Source organism: Anser brachyrhynchus (assembly GCF_964034855.1).
Source record: "Anser brachyrhynchus genome assembly, chromosome: 27".
In the NCBI taxonomy this organism is placed as follows: domain Eukaryota; kingdom Metazoa; phylum Chordata; class Aves; order Anseriformes; family Anatidae; genus Anser; species Anser brachyrhynchus.
Window position 1 is genome coordinate 2,310,191 of NC_137720.1, and position 23,715 is coordinate 2,333,905.

Genomic DNA, 23,715 nt, shown 5'->3' on the forward strand with positions numbered 1-23,715 from the left:
CCTCCCCGAGCACCAGCAGCCAGCGGTGGTGACAAGGCAAACACACGGCCATGGGCTTCGTGCAGGGAGACAGAATGAATCCAAACATGTCCTAAATCCCCTTTCACCAGCACAGCCACCACCTCGCAGACCACAGGAGCAAAGGGGGGCCACCGGCTGCCGCCCCACACCCTGTTAGTGCTCACCCTTCCCAGGGTGAGGAGCAGGGTCTGGGACACTGATATGTGCGTGCATGCCCTCGGTGTGCCTGCAAGGGGTGGGAAGAGCCGGGGAACCCTGCCTGGTCTCTGCCAGGAACCCTCTGGGTGTAAAAGCTGCCTTGGAGCCTGCCTGACCCCATCCCCTGTGCTGGGACACGGGTGCCACCCTGCCTGGCTTCCCGGCAGCCCAGGCCCTTTGCTGTCACCCAGCCCGGGCTCTCTGCAGCACCACGGGCTGTGGGATCTGTCACAAGCCATAAATCACCCCAGGGATGGGCAGGAAGAGGTGGACAAAGGGGGTGGCACACCCGATGCTTCCCACAAAGAGCTCCTTGATACCATCGCAGGCTCGCAGTCTGACAACCCGGGCTTTCCGTATCACTGAGCTGCAGGCGAGCAGCTGACTCAGCCGATAACCAGAGGATTACGGCTTCTCGTAACACCCAAGGTCAGAAAACAGTAGGAAATTCGGAGCATAATGCATTCCCCAACAAAGGACTGGGTGCAGCCCTGATGCAGAGCAGCAGGGCCCGTCCTCACCATTCTGGGCGCTTCCCGGCTGTCAGTGAGGTGGGAATAACGCGATCCCCATCCGTGCTATTCCTCTGGGGCTTAAGAGGAGAGCTTTCTGCTTGCATCCTTCCCAGGGCAGTTTCAGACAACCCCAGCAAGCCCAGAGGTTGCCTGCCTTGGTCCCCTGGTACCCTGGTCCCCATCTCCACCCCGTCCCCATCCCTGCTGCACCCTGCCACCCAGGCTGTCATCACCTCCACAGATGAACGCACATTTTCCCCTGTATTTATTAATGAGGTGGATGTTTAGGATTTCTTTTTGTCTTTCACCCAAAAGAAGTATGCCTGCTTTCTCTCAGGGGAGCCATCTTGCCTCAGCGTTTACTAACACCCCAGGTGAGGATGGAGACGTTTCAGTGAGGGCTGTTTGGAGAAGGCGCACACACACGCACAGACGCGTCCATAAACACCGATCTCAGTTACATTTATAGAAAGGCACCAAAACAGAGAAACCTCCCCCAGCTTCCTGCGCCTGCTGCCATCAGCAGCCCGGGACGGGGCTGGGCTGGGGACAAGGCCGGGAGGCAGGAGGAGGGCAGGCAGGGACGGCGGCTGCACCCTGAGCCCCCCGCGGGCAGCGCTGGAGCCGTCCTGGGCCGGATCCGGCCTCTCCTCCATCGGGTGCAGCATCCCCCTGCCCTGGGCTCTGCCCCAGCCCGCGAGGCATCGGTGAGCACGGGAATGTTAACGGGGGCATCAATCCCGAAACGGGCAAGAGATAATTTCTAGCCTCTCTATCATCCGACATCGTGCTACAGAGAAGCTAGAAAACCATGAAGTCCTTCAAGCACTTTTCAAAAGGAAAAACCCCCGTGCTGTGCCAACTTTCTCATCAAGTTTTCACCGGAGAACTGTGCAAAGTGATGGAGCGGAGAGGTAGGATCGGGGGGGAGCTCCTCAGACACGAGCGCCCAACTCGTGCACAGCTCTGGACCCGAGGTGCTGTGGGTGCTCCCTGCTGCCAGCAGCGCTTTGCTTCAGCACCTGCAAATCCGCCGCGTCCTCAGAGGCCGGGAGTGGGGGCAGCCCCGCTCAGCCTGCGGGAACAAAATCAAAGGATTTGGCTGGGGAGGGCTGGGCTGGGCTCGTGCAGTCCCAAACCGCGGCGTGGGCTGGGCACCAGTGGCTGGGCTCATTCCTGTGTCTGCTGCTGCGAGTTCTTTGTGCCGTAAGCAGACCAGACCTCCCCTTGTGCCTGCTTTTATTCACGGTGGATGTGCCGCAACAGCACGCTTGGTCCTATAGAAGCCAAGCTGAAGTGGAACACTGGTTTCCTTTTTTCTTCCAAAATACAACCTGAAGTTCTTTGAGGTTTTGATATGGATATCCATAGTGTTGGTTTGCACTGAGACCCTCAAGAGAAGGTTAAAAAGGAAGAAACACAAGGGGGGGGCTGCCAGCAGTGGGATTTTGCAGGGGGTTTTGTCCAGAAGCAGAAAGCATCGGCTTCTGCACGGCAGCCAGCAGCTGACAGCACTGAGCAGCAGGGAGAAGGGCTGGAAGGAGGGCGGTAGGCATTGCATAGCATTTGCGGTAGATCATGCTTCAATTTCCAAGAAAGATAAACCCTCTCCTGCTGCCAGATGATGATGCAAACGTGGTGCTGCTGGAAGAGCCGTGCCAGTGGCTGTGGTCGTGCTCGGCGCCGGGCTCAGCTGTCCCCAACACGGCACCGGGGCGCTCGTCCCCCAGCCCCCAGGCAGCACCCGCAGCACCCTGCGGGGCATCGCCGCCTGTCCTCACCCTCTGGGCAGGATCCACCCCACTCACCGCTCGATGATGCTGTTGTTGAACTGGAGGTCGCACGTCACTGACTTCATCTGCTCCAGGAGCTCCTGCATCCTGCCGGACACACAGCGAGGGACTTACACGGGGGCTGCCCAGCGACCCCCGCCCGCTGGAGAAGCAGAAGCAATGGGTGACCAGCAGGGATGCCCCAAACCATGGTCACTGAGCTGGGATGACACCGGGCAGCCCCGGCCCTAGACCAGCCCTACAGAGCCGCAGCCCTCGCCCCAGCGCCGCCCCACAGCTCACGCTGAGGACGAGCAGCAGGCAGTGGCACCGCCCCCACAGCATCAGGATGTCCGCGAGCCCTCTTCCAACACTCACTGGAAAGCCATCTCCCGGCGGGCCTGGCTCAGGGCGACGGGTGAAGGCACCGGGGGGACCAGGGCCAGGCTCCGTTTCTCCGTCACGGCCACCTGGGGAAACGTGTCCAACGCCTGCAGAGATGGAGACACTTGGCAGCTCCAGCACCCAGCGAGCTGCTCGCTCTTGTCTCATCCACGGGTGCTGCATGTGCGCAGCCTCTCCGTGGGCACCCTGCTTAGCCGAGGGAGCAGAGGGTGACCAAAAGCTTGGGGAAATGACACGTGTATGGTCACACCCAGCACACCACCTCTTCAGGAGAAGCAGAATGACCTAACCAAAGGGCATCGACCGGTGGCTGTGCTCCAAGGTGTCAGATAATCCATCGCGACAACTGGAGGTGACGCATCGTCTCTTCTACCGCTGCAATTTCCTGCCTGCTGAGTACAAACTAACTGCCCAGCGCCACGCAGTCAGTTTTGGACTGAGTGCCACAGCCAAAGGTTTACCCAACCCTTGTTCTGCTCAGTGGAGCAAAGCAAACTCCCAAAACTCCAAGCATAACTCCAAAAATCTGCAGCAAGTTGTTGAAATGTGCCCGGTGCTTCCCTCCCGAGCAGGGCGGCAGCGCGGGGACCTACGTGCTGCAGGCACTCCTGGCACTCCATCGCCTCCACGCCGCAGGTGCTGATGCGGTTGCTGAGCCTCTTCAGATGCTTTTTTGTCTCGCACACCTTCCTAGAAAGGAAAACAGCGGCAAAAATTCCTGTCAGCGTTTGTCAGCAATGGGGCTTATCAGATATATTTTTTTTGTTTTAATTTGCATCACTTTCTGCAAACCGTGCTGGATCGGAGTTAAAATCCCGAGGGAAAGCAAAGGAGTCACCACGGTGTGGTAGCTGCAGCCGCCACAGGTGAGGCCGTCCGAACAGCACCGACAGCAAACTAACTAGGGGAAGCGTGGCTTACACGGGGCCAGCTCCAGAGCATCGCTTCTGCCTGAGGTGCAGCTCCTCTGTCCCCCGCAGAGGACTGAGCTCCTATTGAAGGTGGGCACTGGGCTTTGCACCCCACCGCTGGGCTCTCCTTTCACACCTGAAGCCCGTGAAGGCCAGGAAATTCCCCCCTCGGCCCACCCTGCCCAGGCTCCAGCCCATGGGAACCCCTTCAGGTTTTGGGGCTGATCCCCTGATCCTGCCAGCTCTGGGGCAACGGGGCCACAGAGCCAGCAGGTGCCCCAGGAGTGACACAGCTGTAGTATCAAAAAAGGTTTGGTTTGGCCTTTAAAAAAAAGGGAAGAATATTTAAGGTGAATGGTCCACCTCTGGTCCCCAGAAAACAGCCACCTCACCGCAAACCCTCGCTGCCAGCAGGAAGAAACTCAAAACAAGGCAATTACAACTGAAGCAAAAACAATTTTTAAATATCCAGTTGTGACTCACAATGCGTCCTGCCTAAGGACAGAAAAACAGATGCAAAAATACTCCAGGAAAACAAGCAGCAGCTTTTCTCCTTCCCCTGAGTAAAAGCTGAAGCCCTGCTTGGGCGCAGACGGGGCTCGTGCTGCGGGGACGGATTTCATCCTGGGACAAAGCTCCCCCCGGAGTCAAGGGGAGATTTAAGAGCAGCGTGAAGGGATGTGGCAGGGGGTGAGCCCCCACTGTGGGTAATAATTTCTGTCCCAAAACCAAAACCTCACCGTGGTGAGGGTTTGCAGAGGGAATCCCCCAGCTTCGCCCGCTGAGGCTGGAGAGGGGAGGGCGCAGGGGAACAGCAGCGCCGACACTGCCCACTGCCACTGGGGACATTCTGGGCATCTCAGACAAACCCCCGGCCTAAAAAGCCCCCCAGAAGTAAATCTAATGCAGATGCTCCATGCCAGAAACTGGGACCAGGTCAGAAGCCGGGTTCGATCCTAAGGCACTGTAGAAAATCATTCTCCTTCCACCCACACCCATGGGAATGGACGATCCGCTCTACAAGCAACCTTGCAATAAAAATGCAATTTCTGCAACATCCTCCTCTTGTAAACGCCTCCCCCTCACCCCACTCCTTTCTTGCTGTAATAGGCAGTGGATTGTGCTCAATCACTGCAGGTTAATTTGCTCTTTGCATTATTCCCCGAACACCACTCAACATAAAATCTCTCCTAACAGGCAGATCCCTTTGTCTCAGCAGGAATTTTGTCCTGATAAAATAACCACCGAGGAGGGAATCCAGCTGCATCAAGGGGAGCTGCAAGTTCGTGTTGGACAGGGCTGGTTTCAGCCTTAAAAGAGCCTGGTATAGGATAAAAAGTGGATACACAGAAGGTTTGCTAACGGGCACACAGAGCTTCTCCGAGGCCTGAAGCCCTCGCTGCTGCTGGAGGGTTACGGGAAGCTCCCCTCGCCCGCCCGGTGTCCCACGGGGCTGCGGGGGGCCGGGAGCCCCAAACCCCGTGTGTTGGTACCTCATCCTGCTGCCGTGCAGGGCCAGGACGTCCTGGTACTGCCGCACACACTCGTCCTGGAAAATCAGCAGAACCTTCCTGGCCAAATGCCCCAAATTCACCCTGAAACCAGGAGAGACAAGGCGGGGAAGGGAGCAGACGTTATTTCTTGAAAGGCACGAAAATGAAAACCCCAGGTTAAATATCAGTAGAACTGAAGCTGGCTCCCGAACGGGGGAAGAGGGACTGGGCAAGCGGTGGTGCCAAGAAAATGAAACCAAAGCACGACAAAGAACAGATTTCAATTCCCCTCTTTCAACGGAAAATGAAAGGAGAATTTTTGAAGATAGAAAAGCCCCACGGGCGCTGTGCCGCCAGGGAAAGTCAGGCAGGTACGAAAGCGCTTTCCCAGAAACAGACACATCCTAAATGAGCATTTCAGTGAATAAACGAGCCCCAGACTGAGCGAGCACAGTGGGAGCAGCTGGCCTGAAATGTTCCTGTCCCCCACAGGGCTCTTTGCCCCCTGGCAGCTCCCCGGCCCCAGCTCCGCAGAGGTTTTTGCACGGTGCAGGAAGGTCCGGCACGGAGGAACCAGCACAGAAACCACCTGCCTGCCACAGGTGCTTAGGTCTTTCTCGAGACGAATGACCCAGGAACATTTTGCACCCCCTTGAGATGCACTCAGAAATGCCAAATGTCCGCCTGGCAACAGTTTGGGGCCAGAAGGGGAGGGGGTGCTGCTTACTTGTCCAGCTTGTGTATTTGCTCCTCGTTGTAGCCCAGCCCTGGGGGAGGAAAGACACGGGTCACCTGCCGGAGCAAGCTCCACGCATTTTTGTGTTCATAACCCAATAAATGGGCAACTTCACAGTGCCCAGATCATGGGGGGGAGGGGGGGGGTTCAGGGCTTCATTCCCTGGGATTACTGTCATGGTACAGAAACCAGCAGGGAAATAATTTGTTTTGCCCCCAGGTCGGTGCAGGGACGCTGCTGCTGCAGGCAGCTTGGCTGGGCAGCCCCCCAGGTGCACCCCGGCACTCACGCGGGCAGTTCCTGGCCTTCCTGAACTGCTTGTGTATGAGCTGCATCTTCTCCAGGCAGCACTCGATCTGCTGGATGCTGCGGAACGGGGACAGGGAAGGAGGCGTGAGGCCACAGGAGGAAAGCTAGGAGGTTGGGGTACCCTCCCCTGGCTACCCAGCTCGGCCCTGAAATCACACCGAAAACAGCAAAACCTTCACGGGCATTTTGATAAAGCCGCTCTACAAACCTTTTGTCTTCATGCGCTTGTTGCCCGTGCTGCACCAGCTCGGACAAAATGCCATCCAGTGCTGCCTGGAAGTCGTAGATGCTGTGGGAGCACTGGGAAAGCTCCTCCATGACCTGCAGGTGGGGAAGGGAGGTGGGGGCTGGCTGCTGCCGGTGCCGCCTGCACCCATGGGTGCTCCCAGCCCCTGCCTTGGTGCTCACCCTCTGCAGCCGGGTCTTCACCACGGCCAAATCCTTCAGAGCCGGCAGCCCGCTGCCTCCGGGAAGAGCCTCGTACCTGAGGAAAAGGAATATTCCTGAATATTCAGGGATGAAAACAAATAAACCATCACCTGGGCACAGAAACATGTCCCTGGGGGAGCTGGGCGGTGGTGGGCTCAGGCAATAAGTCCCAGTTCAGGTACCCAACCAGAGCCACGAGATGCAAAGAGCTGATCGGTAAAAACTCACCCCGTGGTGTCCCATTTGTTCCAAAATTGCTAATTTTGTATGAGCTGGCTCATGCTTTGGAGGGGGAGCACAGCACCCGGGCACAGCTCCCCCCCCCCCCCCCCCAAAACCTGCCTCCTCCTTGCGCTTACTCTGCGGTCGTGGGCTGCAACAGCCCAAAAACCCCGAGCAGGAGCCAGATCCCAAGGACTCCTTCTGGGCTCACACAAAACCAGAGCCTGGAAATTAAAAGCTGAAGCAAAGAGGGAGAAGCAGCCAGGGCGGCTCACTTCCCACCCAGTCTGCACAAGGAGCAAAAAAACCCTCTTGTGCTCCAGCTGCCAGCTCACTCCTGGAATTTATTTCTGATTATCCAGGCACCTTCGAGAGCCCCATATCTGAGCTGCGATGTGGGGATGACGGCAGCAGCATCGGTGCCTCCCCAGGCTGCTGCACCGGTGCCTTTGTGGGTCCTGCCTGCCCCTGGTCCCAGCACCCAGCACCCAGGCCGGCAGAGCCACCCCTGCACTTACAGCCCGCGGGTCTTCACCTCCATCAGCTGCAGGCTGGTGAGCACCGTGTTCACCCCTCTCCTCTGCTCCAAAACCCTCGAGCACTCTGATTTCAGGTTCCCGCTGTCACGAGAGAAAACAGCCCGTCCTGTTTTCTGCCTGCCCCGGCAGTGCCAGGGCTCAGTTTGTGGCTCCCCCCCGGCTGCTTGCTGGAAAATGAGGGGCTGGGGGCACTGAAAGGGGTGCAGGGGCTGGGTGGGAGGGTGCTGGGAGGGTGCTGGTCGGTGGGCACCGCGCAGGCACGGCGCAAGGAGCTCCTGCCCCAGGGGAATGCATAAGATGTTGAAAATGCACAATGAAGATTTTAATAACGAGGATGATGATGATGATGTTTTCCTCAGCATCTCCCAGACTGAAAAAAGTGGCCCAAAGGTAGCGAAGGGGGGCAGGAACATCCTCAAACACTGAGCCCCCACCCGGGTGCAGTCCCCTTCCAGCCTGGCACCTGCGTCCCTAGCCTGGGGACGCTGTGCTCCCTCCCAGTGCCCCCACTGCCCGCCAGAGGCTGGAAACCCCCGAGCATTTCAACCCTTAACACAATTTTCCTGGTGGAACAGGGAGGGACGGGCGGCCCCGGCACTCACATCACCCAGTGCAAGCCCCTGGCCACCAGCTCCTGGCAGCGCCGCAGCGCCTGGGCGATCCGCAGTGTCTGGTGCACAGTGCCCACTGCGCTCTGCAAGGCAAAGGGGTTGGACCCGGTGATCTCTCAGGGTCCCTTCCAACCCCTACAAGTCTGTGATTCTGTGAAAGGGACGGTACCAGTGGCTGGGTCCCCGCTGCCAGGCTCCCTGTGGCCATCCCCACCTACCTTGGCGGTGCTGCAGTCGGCCACGACGTCCACCTTGGGGACAAACTTCGGAAAGTCGAGCGCCGCTGGAGGGACGGAGAGCAGTCAGCCAGGGGGCTTCAGGGAAGACCGGCAGGGACGGCTCCTGCCAGCCCTACAAACCCCCGAGCTGCTCAGGATGTCAGGAACGGGAGCAGCTGCGATGCTCGAGGCTTAGAGCAGCTCTCCGAGATATTTTGGAAACGTGGGTGAAGGCACGAGCTGCCTGCAAAGGGGGCAGCCACAGAGCACACACGGTAACATCTAGGGGGGAACTGACCCTGAAATCTTCTAATCCTGCCCCAGCACCATCGCCCTGCCACCTCCTGCTCTGCCTTGGACTCCATCAGGACGATCCTTTAAGCAAACCCCTCTGACAGCGCCCACCCCATCCCCTGGACGGGGAACGCCGCGGTGCGTCCCCGCCGAGGGTACTCACGGTCTCTGTATCTCACTCCCACCACCTCTTCTGGCTGCTCGGCGGAGCTCAGCAGGGTCAGGGGGTTGTGCTGCGTGGTTCTGCAGAAGCTGTGGGCCTGCAGGTTAGGATCCAGCTCGTACGGGTGACCTTCATAAAAATATTCTTGATGGTGGGGAGCTATGCTCGTTTGTTTGAAGACAGCGTCTAAAAACTTGCTGGTACTGAAAATGAAAAAAAAATAAAAATGAAAGGATGGGGAATGAGCTGCAAGGTTTGTGTTCAGATTTCCCTCGCTTTAGCAGGCTGCAAGCATCTTCTCGTGGCAAAACAGCGCAGAGGCCAGCGGGGCCTCTCCAGAGCTCAATTCCCAAATTCACCCAGCCTCTCCTGGGGGGTCCTTACGTGTTGTAGGAGTGGATGTAGATGCGATGCGAGGAAGCCTGCTGCAGGGAGAAGACGTCGACCACGATCCTGTGCAGAATGTCATTGGTTTCTGCAAAAAACTGATCGAACCCCCAGCATTTCTCCTGATCCGCCTCCAGGATATTGGCCAGGATGGGTATGAGCTGGTCCTTCAGCCCCCTGCGGCAGCAAGAGGAGAACGAGGAGAGGTTTTGTGCCTATCGGTGTAACCATGAGCCGTGGTAGGGGGCTCGGCAGGGGCAGGGTGCAGCTGCAGCCCCACGGGGAGCGGGGCCAGGATGCAGGACCCGCAGCACCATCGGGGACACTCACGCCGAGAGCTGGCAGGTGACGGGCAGCTCGTAGCTCCACTCGATGCTCCCGTTCTCCTGCCTCTGCACGCCCGCGATGGCCCCGGGGGGCTTCTCGGTGGTGATTTTGTACCTGGGGAGGAAACGGCTCGGTTTGTCCTCGCGGGTGAAAGGAGCCGGGAGACGTCCGTCTGGGCACCACGGCCCCCGGGTGCAGCAAAGAGGGAAAGGAGAGCGCATGAGTGGGCTGGGGAGGGCACAATTTACAAAAATAAATCAGAGATAGAGAACAGCTCAAGAAATAGTCAAAAAGTTTAACAGGAACATTAACCCTAACTTCTCGTTCAACTGTTTAGCCCCTGAGGAAGCATTTGGGGGGTCAGCAGGACAAACGGACACAGACCCCCACCATGCTGTGTATGCTCCCCACACCGCCGAGAGCGTGCGGCCAGCCACGAGCTACGTTTCCAGGCTCTCTGGGTTTTACAGGATCGAGCTACCCTGCAGTCAGAGGGTGCTGCAGGCAGGCACTGAGCCGCCACCAGCTCGTCCTGCAGCCCCCAGCCGCGGCGCCCCCTCCCCAGGGCACAGCGCCGAGCCCCCCGGTACCCACATGGTCTCCTTGTTCCTGCGGGGTCCCCTGAAGGGGACGAAGGGCAGGCTGCCGGTGGCAGCGTGGTAGAAGGTGACGCCGATGCTCCACAGGTCGACGGTGACGCCGTAGGCCTTCTGCTGCGGCTTGCGCAGGACGGCTCGCTCGTACATGTCCGGGTGCTGGAGGGGCGAAGCAGAGAGCGGCGCTGCCCTGGGGCATTTAAAACTGCTCCTTTGGGCCTCTTCTGCTGTGACCCCAAAAGAAAACGCGGCCCGGGGTACTGCAAGCAAAATGCTGACCACCTCTCTTCGAAACTCATGGCCCCTTTGACTTGGGGCTCTGCAGGTCACCGCTTCTCCCCGTGAGTCGCCCGGCTGTTGGAGGGATGGGGACTGGGTCCCCCCAGGACACCCCACAGCCACCAGACCGGCCCCGTGCTGTACTCACGAGATACTCCTCTGTCCCATAGACGGACACAAACTTTTCGTCGTCTTCCAGCTCTCGGGCGGCCCCAAAATCCGTCAGCTTGTAGATGCTCTGCCCGTCTTCCCCCACCAGCCGCATGATGTTGCCGGGTTTGATGTCCCTGTGCACCACGCCGTTCTCGCGCAGGTGGTTCATCCCTGCCACTGGGAGCGAGGAGGGAAGCGTGGGCTCAGAGCTCTTTGCTCGAGCGGGCTTTGGGTGAATGCAGGGGTAAAAGAAGCACCAGAGCGGGGACAGGCCCCAGGGCTGGCTGTGCATTAATGGGAACCAGCGTGACTTTGGGGAAACGGAGACGAGGAGCGAGCAGGTGGGGAAGCACAGCCCAGTCCCGTTGCTGTTGGGTACGGAGATCCTCAGGTTTCCCCAGAGCAGTGCTCGCCGACCCAACCTGTCCCAGGTGTTATCTCTGACCATACAGGCTGCCCTAAATGCCCACAACCCCAGCACCGTGTGGTCCCAGCCCATCCCAGAGCCCCAGAAATGGGGACAGGGATGGGGACGGGGATGGGGACGTGGACGCGCGCGGCCCCTGCTCACCCACGCACTGCAGCACGACGAGGAACTCGGGCTCGGCCAAGCCGAAGGCGTTTGCTGGGTCCTCGAGGACGTTGAGCAAGCTGCCGCTCGAGCAGTACTCCATCACCAGCACCTTCTGCTTGCTGCTGCCCTGCAGCGGGGAGCGGCGGTGAGGGCGCGGGCGGCTGTCCCTGTCCCGGCACTGCTGGACCCGTGGTTTCCGAGCCGCGGCCCCGCTTACCGTCTCCTCCACGGCAAATAACTTGACAATGTTTTTATGGTTCAGCTTCCTCAGCATCTCGAACTCCCTCATCTGCACCTCCTGCGGGCGGAGGTAACTGGCATTGTTGAAGACCTTCACAGCAACCAGCTCCCCTGATTTCTGGGAAAAGAGGAAAAGGAGAAAAAGGAAATGGAGCGTCACCCTGCCTGTGCCCCGACCAACTGCGTTAGCTCCAGCACTGCTCTCACAGCCCGCTCTGGATGCAAACTGTGCTCACAACAGAGCTCGCTTTCTTAACAGGTTTCCTCAGCCTTTGCTGTCTACGTTGCAAAAGCCAGAGATGCTGCTCGGCTCCGTTTGCTTCCTGCCTCTGAAGCCCATGTGCTCGGTGGGAGCGTGTTTATGCTGTTGTCACAGGTTTACGGCGGGGCTGGAGGCAGCCAGCCCCCGCCTGCTCTCTGCAGGACAGGGCTGCTTTCAAAGCATCCTCGCAGCCCCGAGCCCTGCAGAGGCAGCTTGCTTAATAAACTTCAAAGGCCAGTGGGGCTGAAAGTCCCTGTTCCAGCCCTGGCAAGTGTTTGCACGATGTATGCAAATCGCCATGGATGGGGTTTTCAAAACCTCTGGGCATTCCCCAGAGCAGCTCTCGCCGCGATGCAGGGGAGCGCCGGGCCGGCAGCACCCGCACTGTGAGCCCCAGCGAGCCCTAAAAGCGGCCCTCACCCCACAGCGCTCTGCTGGGGGAAGCAGCCAGGGGAAAAAATGAAAATAAAACCCAAACAGCCCCAGCACTGCCGGCAGCTGCGGCTCATGGGATGGCGAGGGCGAGCGGAGCATCCCCATACTGCGGGGCAGGAGGGCTGGGGCATGGGGGCACCGTGGTCCTGGGGTGGCCGCCACCCCCTATAACCCCCCCTGGCACCCCCTCACCTTGTTGCGAGCTTTGTAGACGGAGGCCGTGGCACCCTGGCCCAGCAGGTCGTCCGTGCTCCAGAGGTAGTTGGGGGTGCTCTGCATCGCCTGCACCGCCGCTGCGGGGAAGCACAGAGGTCACCCCGGCGGCTGCTCGCATCCCCCTGCCCGGCCCCACCACCATGCCCGTCCGTCCGTCCGTCCGTCCGCTCCTGGCAGTGCACGGGGACGCCGACGGCCCAGCATGGCCCTGGCAGGCAGCTCCCAGCCTCCTACCTCGCCGGCGCCGCTCTGCGCGAAGGGCTGCGCATGAGAGGCAGGGACGACGCCGTTGGTTCTGCCCAAAACCACCCGGCCGCTGGGACCTGTCGGGGCCGGCAGCAAAACACTGACAGATGCAAAAAAAAAAAAAAAAAAACCACACACACACAAAAAACACAACACAAGCACACAGAGCTGTAAGGTGGAGGGAGGCACCTCCCCGCTGCGAGAATAGAAACCTATGGGATTGCAAAACTCGCTCTGCGAGAATCAGCTGCGGCTGGAGGAGGAAATGCTTCAGCTTCCTGCTCGAGAAAAAAAAATTCCCAGAGTTGCAGCCATCCCCAGGCCGGGGCTGGGACAGCCTCTGCTGAAGGCAAACAGCGCTGGGCACCGGCCAGCACCCAGCCCTGCCTGGGGCGGGCAGACGGGAGGCAAAGGCAGAGCAGGATGCGTGCCCAGGGGCTGTGCTCAGCCTCCGTCAGCGGTGCCAGGCTCCCAGGCACGGTCCTGCCGTGCCTGTTTGGTGCTGAGGGGTCAGTGCTGGCCCCAGCTGCACGGGCTGCAGTATTGCACGTGGGGACGTGCTCAGGGTGGGCTGCTGGCACTGTTCTGCTTACGGAGCCACCGGGTGCTCAAAGCCCCACCAGGGGCTTCTCCAGAGCACAGAAGCCTGCAGCAGCTGGTCTTTTTCCAAGTCTTCTTCATAGCTCCGTGAGAAGATGGATTTATCACGACCTGTCCATCTCCAGGAGCTGCTTTGCAGACGTTACAGGTCCCAGAGGCTTCCCACACCCAGCTGCAAGGACAGCCCAGCTCCTCCGGCCCTGCCCCAAACCTCTCTGCTTGTGCAAGCCCAGCGTGCTCCCGGCAGCCGAGCCACGCCGCGGCTGCCGCACGGCTCCGGCGGTGCCCACGCACCCTGGGACCACAAAATTATCCATGCAACCACGTTCATTCACCCCAGCCTCTCCTGTTCCCCGGGGGTGTTCCTGCAGACCCCAGCTCCAGCTCCCTCCCGGCTGTGCCAGCACCGCAGAGCTCAGCAGCTCCCTGTCCCCGCAGGAGCCTTTGAGCCTGCCCCAGGTAAAGCTGCCCCAAAGAAGCGCAGAGAAGGCGAGAGGAAGCAGGTGCAGACAGAGCAAACAAGGCTGCCTCCCTCCCCAGCCGCAAACCCTCCCCCCATGTGTGCAAAGCACCAGATCCGGCCCGGCCCCAGCGCCTGCAAACACTGCCAGCGGCTTTCGGCAGCGAGCAAAGGGCGGAGGGGAGATTTCGGGGCATTCCCCAGCCTCGGCTGCTCCCGAGCTGCACCTCCAGCGTCGCTCTCACCGTATTTCAGCGATCAAGGAGATCGAGGACTTCTCATCTCAGCAGGGAAAACCAAGGGAGGCCGTGGCGGGGCTCAGCGTCACCGGCCCCACATGCACACGGGCTCGGTCACGCAGCAACGCTTCAGCGGTGCCTCCGTGGGGTGTCCCCAGAGAGGGGCCAGAATTAGCCCCAGATGCTCAGATCCTGGCCCTGCTGGGGAAAAAGGCAGCGGGGAGGGCAAGGGGGTCACAGCCCAGGCCTGGAGCTGACGGATGAGGGGTGCACGGTGCGGGATGGGGGGTGCTCAGGGCACCCTGCCGCTGCCTGCACACCCGGCTCACTTTCCCTGCTCGCTTTCTGGCTTCCAGTGCCCACACCTCACCTCGCCCAGCCTCAGCACCAGCAGCCCGGGTCCCTCTGTCAGGAATTTCTTTAGGCTCACAGGGATGCGTCTAGGAGCTTTCCTGGCGGAACGAAGCCTGCATCAGTGTTTGAATCTGTGAGCACGAGATGCGTGCAAAGAAAGGATGCGATGCTTCACTGCTCTGCACACAAACCCTGTGCCTAACTCGCTCGCTAATTACGGCCGAGCTTCGTTTCGCAGCCACGTGAGAGGCTGCCCCACAGCCCGCGGCGCGGTGCTGAGCCAGCAGGGCCCGGCGGCGGTCACGGCAGCCGCAGAAGCGAAGCGCCGCATCGCCGAGATCAGAGTCACCCCACTGCAGCTCAGCTAACGGGAAGAGAAAGGGACGGACGACTTCGCAAAGTCGTTTCCAGCCTCGTTTGAGATGGGCTGGGGACGCTTCGGAAACCTTTCCCCACGCAGAAAAAACAAACCACAGCTCGTTTCTCGTCTCAGGCCTGCACCAAAACCACGCCGATGAGCGCCGTTAAGGCCAGGAAGACGCGAAGTGAAACCCGCCGAGGGAAATGCCGAAATTTCTTCCCGAGCTGCCCACGGGCACCCCGCGCCCCTCGCCTGCTCCCACCCCGCTGCTGCCCCCCGCGGGACTCGGCTCCCTGCTGCAAAAAGAAACCGAAAGGGAGGCTTTAGGGCCATAACCCCCTGCCAGGTGTTTCTCAGGTTTCTGACCCGCACGCGTGGGTTCAGCTTTCACCGACAATGAGCCGAGCTGGGCTGCTGATGGGTAAAGGCAGGCAGGAAATAACTAAAATACTTTATAACGCCCCAAAAGGATTATTGTCGGTTGTGCAGCAAGGCTCCTCGCAGGAGCAGGAAGGGAGCTGGGAAGGGAGGATTTGAGCAGGGAGGGAGCTCAGGAGGAAGGGATTTGAGCAGGAAAGGGATTCAGGAGGAAGGATTTGAACAGGGAGGGAGTTCAAGAAGAAAGATTTCAGCAGGAAGAGGGTTTGGGAGGAAGGATTTGAGCAGGAAGGGAGTCCAGGAGGAAGAATTTTAGCAGGGAGGGAGCTCAGGAGGAAGGGTTTGAGCAGGAAAGAGATTCAGGAGACCGGATTTTAGCAGGAAGGGAATTGGGAAGGAAGGATTTTAGCAGGAACAGAGTTTGGAAGGAAGGATTTTGGCAGGAAGGGAGTTCGGGAGGAAGGGTTTTAGCAGGGAGGGAGCTCGGGAGGAAGGATTTTAGCAGGGAGGGAGCTCGGGAGGAAGGATTTAGCCATCAGCGCCTGCTCCAGGCGGGGGCAGCAGAGCCCCACCGATGCCGAAGCTCCCGCAGGGATCCGGCCCCGCGGCGGGGGGGGTCGGGGGGAGCCGCGCCCTCCCCGGGGCCGCAGCCCCGACCCCGCTCCCCCTTTTTTGCGCTGAAGGTGGGGGGGAAAGGAGACGATCGGAAGGGGGCAAGGGTGTTACAGCATCCTCCTCTGCGCTGCTGGAGAACCACAATCGTTTGTCCCTATTATGTCCCTCCACTTCCTAGCTCGCGGTTATTAAAAAAAAAAAAAAGAAAAAAAAGCACCCCTCAGCCTGCCCCCTGCAAATCAAGGGGGGGCTCAGGGAGGGGGCTCCCCCCTTCTGATCCGTTATCACCCAGGGGACTGATCCCGGAGCCTCACGGGTGGCCCAGAGCAGCCCCAAAAAGTGGGGGCCTGCAGCTGGAGGTGCCCGGGTGGGGGGCACGGGGCGAGCGGCTGCCCCCAGCCCCGCTGCTGCAGCCCAGGAGTCGGGGGCTCGGCCAGCCCCAGCCCACCTCCAGCACAGCACATCTGGATTCAGCATCAGCCGGGCTGTAATTAATTAATCCCCTCAAACCTAAACAAAGGGAATCCAAAATTACAAGCCCCTGACACAGTTTCCGGGCTGCGTTCTGAAAAAGGCACACTGAAAAGCGGAGATGGGGGAAAAAACGGTAATAACGTCGGTGACCCAATCCCTAATCTCGATCTTAAATCCTCTTTCCCAGAGAGGGTTTGAGGCCCGTCCTCTCCAGGAAAATGAGGAAGATTAAGCGTTTTGCAATCAGGTCATTGCAAGGCAAGTTCATGCTCTGCCAAATCCTGTTATGAGGTGCACGGGGACCAAGCAGGAGCGGGGCTGGAAGCACACAAACGTTCCCCGGCTGCCCCCCGGCAAGCAGAGGTGCCCACCCCTGGGAAAGGAAGGAGCCTTGGGAGCCAGGGGCTGCAGACACCACCCATACCCATCCCTCGTGGCAGAAGGGATCCCCACTCGGCTGCAAAACTGCACCCAGCATCCCCGCCACTGGTATTACTGGGGCACGCTTTGGGCTCCGGAAAAGGCAAGGCTGGACCACGCTCCTTGCCCACTTTATTCAAGTGCCCCGGCGCTGTGAATGGTGACATGGATTGCTGGATCCTGCAGATTCTTCCTCACTTACCAGAGCCAGCGATAATTCACACACCCTGCAAGGCCCGAGGCTGGTGGGGCTGCAGGGAAGGCGCACGCAGGCGATGCTCATCCCTGCTCCCCCTCGGGCACACGCACGCACGCTCGCTCACGGGCACACGCGCTCACTCGCACACACGCACGCCGCACATCATTTACTGGCGCCCATAGGTCAGTATTTCCACCATACCCAAAACATTTATTTCTCCAAAACTATTGCTAATGACAATGGATACATTTTGTAGCCCCAGTATGGATTTAACATTTCCAACACGTATACTCCTAATACTGTACAATACTGTACCAAAAGGAAAAAAAAAAAAAAAGGATGTACCTCCATATTGTACAGTTATATATACAAAGTACAATTTTACACAGTTTAATATATACACCATATATATATTGGTGTAGAAGACATGAAACAATGGAAACTGTTTTAGCAAGAACATTCCATCCCACCAAACAACTGCTGTTAATAAAAACCAAAAAGCCAACGCACCACACGAGCCTGAGCCCACTATTGCAGGACTGAGGTTTCAGACCAACAAAGAACAAGGTTTCCAGACTTTGCAATCGAACTTTCTTACATTACAGTAGAACCATGACATCGCTGCTATTCTTGAAAATGCATCAGAGGTGGTTTCAACGATTGCCCTATTTTGGCTACATAGAGCTGGTCTTGTAAAGAACCTGCCGCTTACAAGTATTGCTCCAGCAGTTTGGCACACTCACGAGTCCAGTTCCATCGGACTTCATTTATTCGAATTACAGGGCTCTGCCTGGAGAGAAAGGCTGGTGAAGTCCACTTCAAAAGTAAAGTTACAACAGTGCCTTTAAAATGAAGGGTCCGTCTATTATTCCCATTGCAAACTGCTCAATATTTACCCTGTACGAAGCGTGGTATATCAAGTATTAGCGCAGTCGGGAGCTGCCCTCCCTCTCCGCCTTCGCCTCTTTTTGGCCCATATTCGAAAAACGACGCTCTCGTCTCTAACTACGTTATAGGAAGCACAAAATAGAACAGAAAAAAAAAAATCTTACATTTTCCAGGCCTTGAACTGCTGCTTTGGCATCTCTTTGTCCACTAAAATAGACTCCGAGAGCCAAGCCTGGAAAGCGCTCGCTCTACCTCCCGGCGCCTCGCCTCGGGCCTTGTGCGGGCGCAGGGCAGCGGGTCAAGTATTCATTTCAAGTACCGGGTTGTTGCACACATAAGAGACGAGCAGAAAAGCTGATCCGGAGAGAGGATTCTTAGAAAGTGACGTGTAAACTCAAACCCAAAAGTTCAGTCCAGCCCGCCAGTAAGTGCTCAGCATTTCCTCAGGCCTGCAGGTCGGGAGCGTTCTGCAGGGAACGTTTCGGCACAAGGGAGCATCGCTCCCCTCTGCGAAGGCCTCTGGCGCTACCAGTCCACTACAGAACAGCTTCACGTTGGTAAAGGCGGTTGTGGGATGTTCGCCAATGCCAGAGATAAGCCCACAAAAAGGCTTAATATTTTTGTGAAAACTAAAAATTTCAAAATAAATAAATCCCCAGCTTGTTAAGCTCATTTTGCCTGTTCTGTACAGCCTCATTAGTGATGGGAGTGCCCAAATGCTTCCGTTTTCTTTCTGGCTTTTTTTTTTTTAAAAAAAAAAACATTTTTCCTAGCTTGTGAGCGAGTATATGCATTTACACTTTGCAGCACATTCCTGTACACCTAGGGCTTGATCCTGCCAAGCGTGGGCACCCCATAACCTGGTCCACTGAATTAACACAAGCCTCAGCGCTGCCTCCCGCAAGGCACGGGCCTGCCGCTGTGCTGCACAGGGACCAGGGAGGTCGGCATCTCACCAAGCCCATCACACACATCGCCTCGATGGGCATTTTCCCATCATTATGAGCAAGCTGGGCCCAGCTGAGAACATCATCGACCTTGGGTATCCCCTCCGCACACACCTCATGAAGCGACGGAGCATTCCAGTCCACCAGGGAAATGCATGCAAAGGATCTGAAGTGCTAACTAGAGACATTTATTTCTCTTGAAGAAACTCTCTCAAATGCTTAACGAAACCCAAAACCTATACAACGTTCACTGAATTTGAGGTTCTGACACACAAAGGAAAAGAAATGAGGCAGCAAACTCCATCTGCAGTGACCTCTTCTGTCTTAACATCGCTGGAGGGATCCCAAACGTGCCAACAGCCGAGCGACTGCTCGCCCTACACCCAGTGCAAGGTGAGAATTGTAACAGATGGAATTTCTTGCCAAACTCTGAAGTGTTTTGATTCTGTAAAGAAATTTATGAGAACTTGGTTATCTTAACCTACTTTTGTGCAAGAACAATCTTGCCTTAAAAAAAAAAAAATCCAACAAAACCCCCCAAAATCAAACATATGAGGTATTCATCACAGGAAACCCAAAGACTCCTTTTAAACAGGTATCAAAATACATACATATACAACGTGTTTCTTCCTGCTGTCACAGTGCACTCTAATTATTTAATCATTTTCATTGCAACAAAATATCCAGTACAGATAAAATGAGAAAAGCTCGCTCATGTCCCATTGCTTTGACATGAAGAACGAATTTACAATTTATCAACTGTGAGCCTTTGGATTACCCTAAAAAGGCAGAAATTTAGCAATCATTAAAGCACACTGCTCAATTCCCAACAAGGGAAATAAAACATAAAAGGTTAGAGCTTCAGAAACTGTTAAGATTGATCACCTAAAATTGTATTTTATTTTAAAAGTTTTGCTTTGGATTATTTCAATCCAACATTTGATGAACAAGAACTCTTTGTTCATACAAAGCACTATCAAACAGACATACGTTATTCCAGTTATCAAACACTTCTTGTCTTTATATTTGACACATACATTACATAAAAGTCATGAAAGAATTTCCATGGAAGAGCTAATATTTCTTCTGAACATGAAGATATGAATCAACAGTGATACCTCCCCAAGCAAACCACTGTGTCTTATTTGTCCACACTACGTTGGTCTCTTCTACAAGATGCCCACTGGTTTTGCAGGGTGGTGTTGCTATTTCCAGTTTTTCTCTCCCACCTCTCCTGCAACGAACGGTAGCAAAACACTCACGGCAATGTCCTCTCAGCCTGGTACGTTCACAAAGTGAAGCAGACGAGCTAGAATTTCCTTTTTGCCTTCTCTCTCCTATGTGTGCGCATGTGTGTGCGTGTCCTGCTGGCTGGACAGGCCCAGGTCAGGTGGAAGAGGAAAAGTTCTTCACGCTGCCATATTGCTTGCTGTAAGTTTTAAGTGTCAATCACAGTGCACACCAAAATTCCAGTTGAGTTGCTCAATATACAGTTTATGCTGCTAAGCACATTCCCCTTGACAGGATTGTCCCAGAGCTGTGGATGCTAGAGATAAGCATAGTAATTCACATACAGACAGTTGCTGTTACAGTAACCTGACGTCTTTATCTCTCGATTTCCATTCATACTTCAGACCTCGAAGACAGAAAAGAGCATCTCCTCCAAATGTGCTGTGTGTGGCTGGACACTTATTCTTAGAAACGTGAATGCTAGGCATAAAAATATAAAGAAAATAAGGCATTACAAATGAGTCAAAGTAAATTTCACAGAGATCCTGCTCTTGACACAGATTAACTTTGGTCGTTCACGACCAAACAAAACAAAAGCAAAAATTCCCTACGTAAAGTAAATGCCAGAAAGTTCTGCCTGAGCGAAAAATTGCAAGTTTAGTTCTTTTTCCCCAAAAGACCAAGTGATTCCTTGGTGGTAGAAGTCCATCAGAACCTGAGAGCAAAGTTCGCTGGTCGCTGTTGGGGATCCTTCCCTGCGAGGTGATCAGGGCACGGTCCAGTGACAGTCGCGCGCGTACCGCAGTGCTTCCCAGGGAGAACCGCCGCTACAGATCAGCTAAGGAAAAATGAATCGCAGAAGTGTTCTCACTGAAACCTTTCTGGTGTCCCCCAGTTGTCATAGGTTCTTAATTAAGAGCACAAAGAAAGTTGGTCTTTTAAATAAACGCCGCTAATATGGGTATATTACTGCTGTGGAGATGGGTATGTGTGTGGGGGAGGGATGGGGACACAGTAAAAACCCTGCTCATTTCTCCAAGCAACATCCTTCAATCAGTCAGAAAAGTACATTTAAGAAATTATTCTCAGTTAAGTTTTGTTTGTTTTTAAATTACTAAGTGCCAATTATAACGACATTGCAGTCACAAGGAAGCTAAAGTGTGGGAAACCCATACATTTAAAAGAAAAAGATAAATGGAAGAGGAAAATAACTTCTCTTATCTTGTCCTTGCCTGAATTTTTTTGATGAAAACAGAAGATGTGCAGCTACTTTTTAAATCCCAAAAAACCTTGGCAACAAGGTGAACTAAGGGTCTCCTCACTCGTGGGACCGCGAGATCTTCTTCACTGTTGTAAGTGGCACACGCCTTCTTTTTTTTTTTTAAATTAAATAAATGTTTGCATTGTGGAAAATTCTCAGTAGAGTACAAAAAGAGTTCATGCAGCCCGCTGGCGGCTGAAGCGTTTGCTGTCTACCATATAAATACATACACCAAGAATCATTCACATGTCTGCAGAGTCCTACGAAGGCATGCCATCTACCAAAGAACACGCAGGGAAGCCACTCCAGAAGCTGCATGCTGTCACGTCACCGTCCCAAGCAGCGTTTCTTACACCACTCTATAAGAGCAGAGACCCCTAAAGCAGTTCACAGCGGTCACGGCCACTGACCCGGGCATTTGCAGCCAGAAACAGGGAGAAGATACAAAGCTTGAGAACTTCTGATTGAAGTCTTACAGTGCTTGTAATTGGGATTTTGGTAAGGATCCATCTTGATATATGATCAAAACAAGAACGTGTGCGTTAGTAAATGAACTCCCATGAGAGTATGCTAGATTTCAGAAGTTAACTTGTTTTTACATTCAGTCTCCTGAGACCACACACCACATCATAGCCTACGGGCCGAAAATTACACTGGAAAACAATAAAGCTGTTTTTAAATATGGGAGAGCAAAAAGGGGGAAAACAGCTAGATTGTCCATAAGCAACCACTGGGCTCTCTCTTATGCTCCTAAACCTCAGGAACATATTTGTTTATATTTGCACAGACACATATTACATATAACTCCACAAAATCTAAGAGCGTTCCAGAGTAAACTACTTTTCATGACAAGTGTCGTCTAAAGGACGAGGCTGGACGGCCAAGAGCTTTGGCCCAGCGGGGAGGAACGGGGCAGCAAACAAACAAAACCCAAGGATGTAATGGAAGTTGAGACAGACCCTTAACCACAGTGGCACCAGCGGGCGACGTAATAATAATGCACAAGAAACAGGCATGTCCAAGCTCCACGTAACTAGTGGCACCAAAACATGCAATAGACTAAAATCTATCCTATTGTTTCCCTGTGATAAATGAAACACAGAATATATAAGTCACTACACCAGTATTCAGAACAGGATGCCACCAAATATTTCTTTCAGTGGCCAAACACTTTGAACGAGGCATCAACAAGAAACCAAGATCCAACTCATCACTATTGTGTTTTCCTCCTCAGCTTCACAGTGACCCGATAGTGGATTTCCTAAGCGTGGCACGAGGCGTTTTGCCTTACAAACATCACTGATGCGGGTACGTGGGACGAGGTTGTTACCACTTAATTCACTCCCAGGAAGAGCTCCCAGCAGTAAGTAGCAGTTCACAACTAACCTTCAGCTGAAGTTCAAAAATTAGTTAAATAGGAATTGTGATGTCTTTAGCACAGTCTTTTCATCCGAAACAATACAGCTATATCCACAGTGCAGCATCAAGTTTGTCAGACAGTACAGGACTTGTCAGTAGGCTGCTGAGATGCAGAGGAGGCAACGCCAGGGCTTGTGGCGTTTGATTTGGGGAAAACTGTAGGCTTAGGCCGAGTCGCTGGAGGTTTCACCTGGGTGGCCATTTTGACCGACTTCACTGGCCTGAAGGTGCAGGGTATGTCGCCGGCGGTGCTAGCGCTGCGCTGGAAAGCTGGTTCAGTGTCCTTGAGGATCTGAGTGTGCAGAGGGCTGGAAGGTTCGGAGGTGGGGGCCACCACTGGAGAGGTTTTCAAAGGCTCCAGGGTGTCGAGGACAACATCTGGCGCGTGCTTGACGCTGCTTTGCCTCTCCAGCTCCCGCAGCTCGTTCAGAGCAGAGTTCATTGTAGCTTCAATGTCCTGCAAACACAAAAGAGAAACCGAGTCAGTCACAGAAGCCAGACACATAAATAGAGAGATGAAAGTCAGTCTTGAAGAACTACATATTTGTTTTCAGACTGTAAACACCAATGCTCAAATCAATTAGCCGGTCGATGACCTTCAGGTGCCAAAGTAAAACTCACGACAAACTATACTTGCTACATACCATTATATACTGAAGTTAAAAAGCAGGGAACAAAATATAATCGCTAACACTTTCTTGATGCTCATCTAGTCCCTTACTGATCCCAGGGTTTCCAGATGCTGCTTGGAATTCAAAGCTGACTCCAAGCCCAACGTGCAGCAACGAACACAAAAGCATGCTGTTAAAATGCTGGGATCCACTCCTGTATTTTAATGGGTAGGTGAGATTCAGGAGAGCAAACTCTTAAAGAACGGGAAACAAGGGCCTGATGATTTTGACACTGCTGATGGGCCACACTGAGTGCCGAAATCCTCGTGTGATGTTGCCCCATCAGTCTCCCTGCCGCCCAAGCAGCCTTACTTTCCCGGAGCGGTACTACATGGGACGCAAAACTTTAATGTTTTAAAAAACACAGAAGTATCAGAAACATACACAGAAGCTCAAGTTGACACTTCTCTGTCCTCTTATAAAATATTACAGTTATTAACAACTGAACAAAAAAACCTTTGTTATTTAAAAAAAGATAGGCTTTTTTGTTCTCGGCTCTATGAGGACCTACATGTCTGCTGGAGCCTGCCTGCAGAGCCCACTGGTGCACAGAACTCACTGGAGAGCAGAGGAGCTTAGCCTTTCTGTGACTCACAGTTTGGCTGCAGCTTTTTAGCTTCCTTAGAGGTTTTTCAGGGGGTGGGGAAG

At 55.0% G+C, this 23,715-nt stretch overlaps 2 protein-coding genes across 8 annotated transcripts in view; both read right to left on the reverse strand.

Moving 5' to 3' along the window:
• Positions 1-1,014: 1,014 nt before the first annotated feature.
• On the reverse strand, positions 1,015-15,594 carry IKBKE (inhibitor of nuclear factor kappa B kinase subunit epsilon). 4 transcript variants are annotated; one of them, XM_080569226.1, is made up of 22 exons: positions 13,857-15,594; positions 12,540-12,628; positions 12,282-12,382; positions 11,370-11,510; positions 11,150-11,279; positions 10,574-10,755; positions 10,145-10,305; positions 9,554-9,664; positions 9,221-9,400; positions 8,837-9,039; positions 8,380-8,444; positions 8,153-8,244; positions 7,530-7,631; positions 6,769-6,844; positions 6,569-6,681; positions 6,341-6,417; positions 6,043-6,082; positions 5,316-5,417; positions 3,505-3,601; positions 2,885-2,997; positions 2,543-2,614; positions 1,015-1,809 (listed from the first exon to the last, which is right to left on the reverse strand). In XM_080569226.1, exons 3-22 carry the CDS (start codon positions 12,366-12,368, stop codon positions 1,776-1,778), a joined length of 2,178 nt encoding a protein of 725 aa, XP_080425352.1. In that variant the 5' UTR covers positions 12,369-12,382; positions 12,540-12,628; positions 13,857-15,594; the 3' UTR covers positions 1,015-1,775. The 4 variants fall into 4 exon arrangements, with proteins under 4 accessions (XP_080425352.1, XP_080425350.1, XP_080425351.1 ...); XM_080569224.1 differs by lacking the exon at positions 13,857-15,594 and having other exon boundaries at positions 12,540-13,822; XM_080569225.1 differs by lacking the exon at positions 13,857-15,594 and having other exon boundaries at positions 12,282-13,822.
• A 1,246-nt stretch (positions 15,595-16,840) lies between these two features.
• The window catches only part of SRGAP2 (SLIT-ROBO Rho GTPase activating protein 2), a 106,385-nt gene continuing 99,510 nt past the window's right edge, over positions 16,841-23,715 (reverse strand). For all 4 annotated transcript variants that reach the window (XR_013942394.1, XM_080569221.1, XM_080569219.1 and 1 more), the window contains one exon: positions 16,841-22,853. Coding sequence is in view for 3 of the 4 variants with exons in the window: in XM_080569221.1 (XP_080425347.1) it covers positions 22,470-22,853 (384 nt within the window). In the remaining variant the exon portion in view is untranslated. The remainder of the gene's footprint in view (positions 22,854-23,715) is intronic.

Coding starts and splice junctions, on each gene's coding strand:
- IKBKE (XM_080569226.1), bottom strand. CDS start 12,368: ATGCAGAGCACCCCCAACTACCTCTGGAGCACGGACGACCTGCTGGGC. Junction 9,665..10,144: donor CGCAGGAACAAGGAGACCAT/GTGGGTACCGGG, acceptor TTTCCTCCCCAG/GTACAAAATCACCACCGAGA. Junction 6,418..6,568: donor CAAGCGCATGAAGACAAAAG/GTTTGTAGAGCG, acceptor CCCGTTCCGCAG/CATCCAGCAGATCGAGTGCT.